This window comes from Dipodomys ordii, unplaced genomic scaffold (assembly GCF_000151885.1).
Source record: "Dipodomys ordii isolate 6190 unplaced genomic scaffold, Dord_2.0 Scaffold230, whole genome shotgun sequence".
Classification (NCBI taxonomy): Eukaryota; Metazoa; Chordata; class Mammalia; order Rodentia; family Heteromyidae; genus Dipodomys; species Dipodomys ordii.
In genome coordinates this window covers 853,558-862,821 of record NW_012267446.1, presented here as the reverse complement: position 1 = coordinate 862,821, position 9,264 = coordinate 853,558, and the positions used below count along the sequence as shown (strand labels likewise).

At 39.3% G+C, this 9,264-nt stretch overlaps 1 protein-coding gene across 1 annotated transcript; it reads left to right on the top strand.

The window, feature by feature from the left end:
- The first annotated feature begins 2,986 nt into the window (after positions 1-2,986).
- LOC106000631 (olfactory receptor 7E24-like) lies at positions 2,987-5,097 on the top strand. Its single transcript, XM_013035913.1, has 3 exons — positions 2,987-3,071; positions 4,013-4,568; positions 4,815-5,097. Exons 1-3 carry the CDS (start codon positions 2,987-2,989, stop codon positions 5,095-5,097), a joined length of 924 nt encoding a protein of 307 aa, XP_012891367.1.
- Positions 5,098-9,264: the final 4,167 nt, after the last annotated feature.

Genomic DNA, 9,264 nt, shown 5'->3' with positions numbered 1-9,264 from the left:
CTTTCTCATGAAGACTTCTGTTATAAAAGTTTACTATTCTCTGCATTAAATGGCACTCAGCACTCAGCATCCACTCCTCTTGTGTGTGAGTTGTCTGTCTGCCATCTCCCCATCCTATTCCAGGTTCCTCCCCTAGGTGTCCTCCGTCGTCCCGACAGAACCCGGTCCGCGGCAGGCTCTGTTCCCAGATCTATTGAGTCTGAAACTCCTGGGGTTAGACTCAGACTTTTATGGTTAATAAGCTCTTCAGGAAAGTCATTTCTACATGGTTGAAGTTTGGAACATCTGACTCTAAGGGATTTGTTATAATGAGTGATGAGGGACCCACAGAGGGCTGCCTCTGTCATGTTTCAGGGCTCTCTGCCTCCCTCCAAATGCTCATGGGTCCATCTAAAGAAGTAATGATGTGTTCATTTTGGAATTCATTAAAGAAAACAGTCTGAATTTGTCTAAATGGCTTTTGGGAACAATGCTTTACATGTTTATCAGCTGCCATTTCTTAATGCTTCTATGTCCAATGCTTCTATCCCCCATGTATGAATCCAATTATTCATCATTTTTAAAAAGCATCTTGATGTTTCTCATTTGAGAGTGTGCATTCATCTTCCATCTCTGCATTCACTTTGGCAATTGCAGGTGCCATACACATTGTAGACATATAATTTGATTTCTATTTGACTGAGGTATATATATTTACATGAGAAATGAATGTATGTTTATGTCCTTAAGTGATACACATTTAAATTCCTGGGAGAAATATTATTGATTTTTGTTGGTGGTGGTCATGGGGCTTGTTCTCAGGGCTTGGATGCTATCCCTGAGTTTTTTTGCTCAAGGATATCACTCTAAAACTTTCAACTACAGTGCCACTTCTGGTTTTCTGTTGGTTAGTTGGACATAAGAGTCTCATGGACCTTCCTGCCTGCACTGGTGACTTTTTTCTTATATTGTTCTTTAAAAATATAAGACAGCCTTACCATTCTGCTCAGCTTGACATTTATTTATTTTTATATTTATTTTAATATATTGAAAAACTATATTGTATGTAATGTAACTTTCTGTATAATATATAGAGCATATAATATATAACAATTATATCATATAATTTATTATATGTTTATATTATGAGATATATAAATTGTATGATAAATTATAAATATAACAGTCATTTTATATGATAAGAGTAATTTCTATTACTTGATTTGGCTATTATAAAAATAATTATATTAATTTCTAATTCAAAAATATTATATAGAACATTGTATATCATATTCTATAGATACATTTTGCTATATAATAATTGTTCTATATCATACATTAAATATTACAAACTTCATATTATATTTCATATATTATATATGATATTTTTCATTATGTTCTTTAAATCACATACTATGTATTATATATTATAGATGTGAATACAAGTGTGAGCCATTGGTGCTCAGCATATTGTCTTTTAAAGAAGGAGTTAGGAGAGGATGGCAGATTAGAAGCACCAACACTTTTGTCCCCATGAATGTGAAGAAACAATATACACAGGAAAGAAAGTAAAGCTATGGCTCAAGTGTTAGGATGCTAGCCTTGAGCAGAAAAGCTCAGGACAGAGCCCAAACCCCTAGTTCAAGCCCCAGGGCCAGCTCAAAAAAAAAAAAAAGAAAGAAAAACCGTGAAGATTATATTGTAGGGAAAGAAAGGGAGGAAGAGCATTGGGAATCACAAAGGTGGTAGACAGACAGCAGAAAAACATAGAGAAATGAGGACAGTTTTTTCAGTGTACAGATACTCTGCATTCATTAAAATAAATACAATCAAGCATGTTGTATATGTTAATAAAAACATGTACAATCATCTGTTAATATGTAGTGTTTCATATCATGTATTGTATATGTATTACCTTTAAGTAGTTGTACAAGGGACTTCAATTCAAGAAGTCAGTGTATCCAGGAGCCCGTGGCTCACACCTGTAATCCTAGCTACTCAGCAGGCTGAGATCTGAGGATGTCAGTTCAAAGACAGCCCAAGAAAGAAATCTGTGATACTCTTATCTCCAATGAACCTCGAGATAACCAAAAGTGGCACTGTGGCTCAAGTAGTAGAGTGCTCGCCTTGAGCTGAAGAGTTGAAGGACAGTGCCCAGCCCACAATCTACATGACCCACAACCTACAAAAAAAAATCAGGCTGTGTATGAGTACAAAGCATCGCCATCCTTGTCAGTCTTCCATTTTACTCCTCCATCTCACCCAACCCTACCCCTCCCCTCAAGTTATCTGGTTCCTGGGCTGAGAAGGTGGCTCAGTGTTAGAGCGCTTGCCTTGCATGCATGAAGCCCTGGCTTCGATTCCTCAGGACCACATAAGTGAAAAGAAAAAAAGCCAGAAGTGGCACTGTGGCTCAAGTGGTAGAGCACTAGCCTTGAGCTGAAGAGCTGAGGGACAGTGCCCAGGCCTAGAGTTCCATGACCCACAACCTACAAAAAAAAATCAGGCTGTGTATGAGTACAAAGCATCGCCATCCTTGTCAGTCTTCCATTTTACTCCTCCATCTCACCCAACCCTACCCCTCCCCTCAAGTTATCTGGTTCCTGGGCTGAGAAGGTGGCTCAGTGTTAGAGCGCTTGCCTTGCATGCATGAAGCCCTGGCTTCGATTCCTCAGGACCACATAAGTGAAAAGAAAAAAAGCCAGAAGTGGCACTGTGGCTCAAGTGGTAGAGCACTAGCCTTGAGCTGAAGAGCTGAGGGACAGTGCCCAGGCCTAGAGTTCAGGCCCGACGACCAGATCTCCCTCCAAAAGTTATCTGGTTCCATTTTCACACATGTACCTTGAATATTATGCTTGTGTACTCCCACCCTTTCTTTCTCTATTCATCTGCCTTGCCTCACCTTTACCTCTGTCACCCTGACAAAACATGTTTCAGCTTCCTGCTATTCCTTTTGTTAAACTCTTTGATCTTGTATATTACTAATGAGAATTACTTATTAATGAATATGAAATGCCTCCTTACCCCTGACCCCAGTTTTATTGCAAAGGGCCATGCAGATTTCATCATAAGGCTAAAGCTGGAGTTAAAGGGTAAATGTAGCTCTTGAGAAAATTGTTAAAACCAGAACTCCTGTTTTACAATCTACCTAGGTCACGAACCCCTTAACTGTCTATTTATTTAAATTAAGAGATATACACTGACATCACCTTGCAGTCTTGTAGCTGTCATCTCCTTATCTGGTCAATACTAACTCAACCTGTGTGAAATTTGCCATGTCCACCTTTAAAAACAATATGGAAGGAGCCCAGATTCCCTGTAATAGGAGTAGATACAAAAACAATGTGGTATGTATACCCAATGGAATTTACAAAGCCTTTAGAAAGAATAAAATAATGTCATTTGCAGGGAAATGAATGAAGTAAAACAGATCATGTTAAGTGAGGTAATCCAAGCTCAGAAAGTGGTGCATGTTCTCTCTGCTATGTGGAAATTACATCTAAACTGCACAGGGATATGATAAATTATACAGGATTCTTCAGTGACACCAAAAAAGGAAACATAGGAGAGAAACAAAAAGCCACAAGCCTATGTGCCTCTTCATGTTTACATGAAATTACCTATATATCTGTATCTATCTATTTACCTGTATATTTCTACATAAATAGACTCCAAGATATGGAAACAAGAGACCTCTCTTCTTTTCTGAAGTTTTTTAGCATTTCTTTTTTTGAGGATTCTTTTTTCGTATGTATGGTATATCCAAATATATATCTTTAGGATAGTGGGGGAGTACAAAACTCAGGAAAAAAGGGTGAACAAGTGCAGCAGCAGAGCTCACTAGACACTGATGACAGTGACAACTTGTGGGTAGAGACAGGAGGGAGGGACTGGGAGAGTGTGAGGGAATTCAAACAACATACAGGGTAGTGGGCAGTTAGTTGTGTCTTATTTTTTCTCCAATGAATATTCTTTCTTTTTTTTTTTTTTAAAAAAAAGGTGTTCAAGTAACATAGAAGCACAAAACCTAAAGTGTGTCACAGAATTTCTTTTCCTAACCTCTCAGAGGATCCCAAATTTCAATCTATCCTTTCTGGGCTGTTCCTGTCCATATACCTGATCACCGTGCTCAGAAATCTGCTCATTATCCTGGTCATCAGTTCTGAACACCAATTCCACACCCCCATGTACTTTTTCCTCTCCATCCTGTCCATCAGTGGCGTTGGTCTCATCAACACCATTGTCCCTAAGATGCTAGGGGACATACAGAGTCACAGCAGAGCCATCTCTTATGTGGGCTGCCTCACACAGATGTCTTTTGCTATCATTTTTGGAAATGTGAATGCCACGCTTCTAACGGTGATGGCATGTGACAAGTTTGTGTCCATTTGTCACCCTTTAAAATACACAGGCATCATGAACCCTCATGTCCATGCACTCTTGAATCTGGTGTCTTCCCTCATTAGCATTTTGGAGTCGCAGGTGCACACTCTGATTGCCTCACAGTTTAGCAGCTTCAAGGATGTGGACATTCATAATTTTTACTGTGACCCTTCTCAAGTGTTTTGCCTTGACTGCTGTGAAATGCTGTTTAAATAGGGATAGAGGTGGACCCATTGCAACAATGAGATGTACAAATCATTATGTTGAAAAATGAACTTTACAACTTTGGCATGGGGAGTAGGGGGGCAGGAGTAGGAGTGAGATGTGGAAGGAATAGGAAGGGGAAACAAAGGAGAAGGTAACAATGCTTGAAAAGAAATGTACTCATTATCTTGCCCATGTAATTGTAAGCACCCTATACGGTATTTTCACAATAAAAAAAAGAAAACAAGAAACAAAAAAAAGAAACTAGCCCTATATTTTGCTGGTTCCCTATTCATGTTATTTCTTATCTCTGAGATCATTTTTTCTTACTATAAAATCATTTCTTCTATTCTGAGAATCATATCAGCAGGTGGGAAGCATAAAGCCTTCTCCACCCGTGGCTCTCAACTCTGCATAGTATGTTTATTTTATGGAACCGCCATTGGCGTGTACCTTGGGTCAACAGTGTCCTATTCTCCAAGGCAACAAACAGTGGCCTCAGTGATGTACTCTGTGGTCACCCCATGCTGAACCCCTTTCTACAGCCTGGGGAACACAGAGATTCAACACGCCCTGTGGAAATTGCAGAGCAGAACTATCTAAGCCATTTTTGGTGGTCAGAAGTTCCCTTCAGCTAATATGTTTATGGCTGCATTGTCCTCATCTTGCCTTTGCTCTCATGTCACCATCCATCCAACCAATTGTCTATGTTCCACTATCTCTATTAAAGTTACTAGTTGGGTTTCTATTTCTTGACAGAATCCTGAGTGATAAATCACACCATGTGAAAAATACTCAACTTATGACTTGTCTGTAATTTAAAATGTCTCAAAACACACTCAAGGAGGCAGTGCTGTTGGCTCATACCTGTAATACTACCTACTCAGGAGCGTGAGATCTGAGCATCTCAGCTTAAAGCCTGCCTGGGCAGAAAAAATCCATAAGACTTTTATCTCTAATTAACTAGCAAAAAGCCAGAATTAAGTCTTCAACTTAATTAAGAATGTCAAGGGAGAGCACAAAGCCCTAAGTTCAAGCTGCAGTACAGTCACACAAGAAATGTATTTCTAGAATTCAAAATTAATCTGATATTAAAGAACCTGTGATCTTCAGTATGCTACGGTTGTACTTAGCTTGCTTCTAAGAAGTGTTGTGGTGTTCAGTGAATTTAAGTGAAATCCTGTACTACAATATGGAGTCAAATGTCCTAAATCAGAATTTAGTCCATAGTCATATAATAGGGAAACTGTCATTATCAAAAAAATTATCACTGTGAGGCTGTGGCTCAAGTCGGTAACTCTAGCTACTCAGGAGTGTGAGATCAGAGGATCTAGGTTCGAAGCCAGTCCAAGCAAGAAAGTCCATGAGACTCTTATCTCCAATGTATTACCAAAGTAGCTGGAAGTGGAGTTCTGGATCAGGTGGTAACTTTCTAGCATTGAATAAAAGAAGCTCAGGGACAATGCTTATGCCCTGAGTCTAGCCCCTGGACAGGCAAAATAACACTAATTATATTTATACATATATAGTTCATGGATAACCCAACACATATGCTTGTAGTTCAAAGCTGTTTTTCAACATTAGCTGAAAATTATAAACTGAGCAGACTGGGATATGTTTTTGAGCTCTTAGGCCCCAAATCCCTCATTTTTAATGGTGCTTAGCTGGGGAGACAAACAACAGAATAGATAATATCCACATTGTATAGGAACTTATTTATTTTTTATTAATTTCTTTTTTTATTTTGAAAATAATTTACAGAGGCGTTACAATTACATGGGCAAGATAATGGGCACATTTCTTATCAAGCATTGTAGCCTCCTCCTTTCTTTCCCCTTCCCATCCCTTCCCATCCTCCCCCCGCCCCTCCACCCAATCACCCCTGCCCCCCTCTCTCCCCGTATAGGAATTCAGTAACTACAAGTATGGTCCTCCTCCTCCTCCTCAATATCATGATCTTGATTGTCATCATCATCATCAGCAGCAGCAGCAGCAGCAGCATCAACATCAATAGGATTATTGAGGCATTTCAGTTAGCTACCTGAACCCCAGTAGTGCTTCATCCTCCTGCGAAATCATCACGTTTTTATCTTTACTTATTTTGTAAAATTATATTTGTTTTGTGCCAGTCCTGAGACTTGAACTCAGGGCCTTGGGAGCCCAGAGGTTTATAAGTATAAGCCACAGTGCCTACCTGAATTGATTTCCTTCTTGACACTGGGACATTGATGTCCCTTCTATCCTCCTGGAGAGGTTCTTCCACCCTCTACAATTTAACAGTTACTGGGGAGGGGTGTTACAGGGACTCTTTTTAAGCCCCTCCACACTCCTGCTGTACCTTGCCAGATTGGAAACAGAGCTGTCAGCAAGTACTTTCTCATTGTGCCCCAGGGTACTCTGCTGTTGTTAAGAAGGGATCTGCTTTCTAAATTAAGTGTTTCTTTATATATCCCACCCTTAAAATCCACCCCTATTTTTCTCCTCCAGAGCAAGCCAGACTCAAACAAGCCCCCATCCCAAACCCAATCCTCTGCTCCCAAACTCACTTTCTAGAAGTAAATTCCCTTAGCTTGGGACAGTTCAGGACACCCATCCCCATTGCCTCCCACTGTGACTCAGTTCTTTTTTCCCTTAAAGCTCTCACATTCTTTCTTTAAACCCAAATGAATATCCCCTCTTTCCTGCTACCCACTGAGGGCCAGAGCCTATTATCCTTCACCTACTTTCTGCCTCTCTCCTGATTCCCATTCACTCTCCCCACTAGCCCCCATTTTAAGAATTAAAAAAAAAAACAACTAATGCTTCCTACTGCTTGCTTTAGGACCTCTGAAAAATTAATCAGAGTCATCTCATCTGTTCTCATTGTATCCAACCCTCCTCTCCCACATCTCCTCTAACTCCCCAGTGTTTTCTGTTTTTGATTTAAAGGACACCTTCTTTATTATCCCCTTACACCTCACCTTAAGAACCCTCTTTGCCTTCATCTAGGAAAGACCCGGATATTCTGCAAGCTCAACAATTAAACCAGGACATTATCGCCTAAAGGTTTTAGATAGAGGCTCCATTACTTAGGCCAAACCCTACAAAAGGTTTTGACTAATTTCAACCTATTCCTTAGTTTTCTTCTCCAATATGACCTCCTTCTCTTCAGGCTTTCAGCTGAGCTAACTGTCAAGCATCTGCTCATTAGTTGTTCATAGGATCTATTCTCTTGGAATCCTCCCTTATGTGTAACATTTTTTAGTTAGTTTTTTTCGTGTTTATAGTTTAGACTTAACTTCCATATCTGGCAAAATCTGCCATACTGTTACATATATAAATCATATACTTTGCAATCCATATGTAAAGATACACAATCTCTATTTCAATTTGATTATTCTTCAATTTCTTCTCATTTCATTCTCCCCCCACCATTATAGTGTTAAATCAGTCTTTCTAAGGCATTGCTTTGATTTTTCTTATCACCTGATTTTAAAAAGGCAATGATTTTCTACCACCTGAACTTTTCACTCTTTAGGTACACAGCTCTTCCTTCAGCTTGGTCCTTATTAGGGTTTGAATGTATCTTCTCTGATATGAGAGTATTAAGAGGTGAGGCCTTTACAATTTGATTAGGGAAATGGAGGGACAAAGTGAACCAATGCATGAGTTGTACTCACTAGACACTATGTTCTAAATGAGCTATACAACATGTGGTTGGAAATGGAGGAAAACTGGGAAAGAGCAAGGAAAGAGGTGACATTGTCCAAAAAGAAATGTACTCTTTACCTGACTTGGGTAAGTGTAATCCCCCTGTATATCACCTTTATAGTAACAATGAAAATTTTAAATTTAAAACTAGTAATAAATATCTTTTAGGAATTAGTAAAAAGTAAATATCAAGCATTCCACTCTCCTTCTTAACTCTCTTGTTTATTGGGGCTACAGAGACTTGAAAGACAAGGCCCAGTTATGCCAGATGTTAGTCACACTTGGGGTCATTATTTCACATCAATGACGAGCTATACCTCTCTGCAGAATTCAGAAACTCCTCCATTACTGCTGCCTCTGTCCAACTAAGGCTATCTGGCCTTTCTTGGCCTCATTAACTTCTTTCACATCTGGATTTCCAATTTTTTTCTTATAGCCTTTCCCTTGAACTCTGCCACTTAAAAGGGCCCATGCTTACCAGTAGTGTTTCTAGAGCATTTTAAGAACTGTCCTCTAGGTTTTACATTGACTGCTCTGTTGCCATTTCCAAGTGGGCAGAACAAGCCATAGAAACACAAGAAAAATGGCACGTCAAGGAGCCTCAACTTCCATTCCAAATAAACAGGCAACAGATTTTGTTCTCCTCAGGGAGCCTTCTGAATGGTTGAATTGTTCCTTCTCTCATACTATTTAAAGAACATTGACAGATATTGAATCTGAGCATGAGCTAATGTATTTTCACCATCATTTGGATCATTTTCTCTTTCTCCATCTATTAACATTGAGGATTGTTAGAGAGTGAGGTGACAAGGTTCAGCTCTGACAGTCAATCTAAATCTATCTTCAACTTCCAGTGTGAAATAATCATCAATATCCAAAGTATTCCTCCAGTGGTTCGTTTGGACAGCTTAAGTCATGTTGATGCCCTGGCACTTTTTCCAGGAAAAGGTACACATAGAGATTCCCATTGGAAACGGGGCTGATTAATATCGTGATCTAAAATACTAA

Excerpts from the sequence above, each read along its gene's own strand:
- LOC106000631 (XM_013035913.1), top strand. The coding sequence starts at position 2,987 with ATGAAATGCCTCCTTACCCCTGACCCCAGTTTTATTGCAAAGGGCCAT. Across the intron at positions 3,072-4,012 it reads GCTAAAGCTGGAGTTAAAGG|TGTGTCACAGAATTTCTTTT; the intron begins GTAAATGTAGCT and ends CAAAACCTAAAG. Across the intron at positions 4,569-4,814 it reads CTTGACTGCTGTGAAATGCT|AAACAAAAAAAAGAAACTAG; the intron begins GTTTAAATAGGG and ends AAAGAAAACAAG.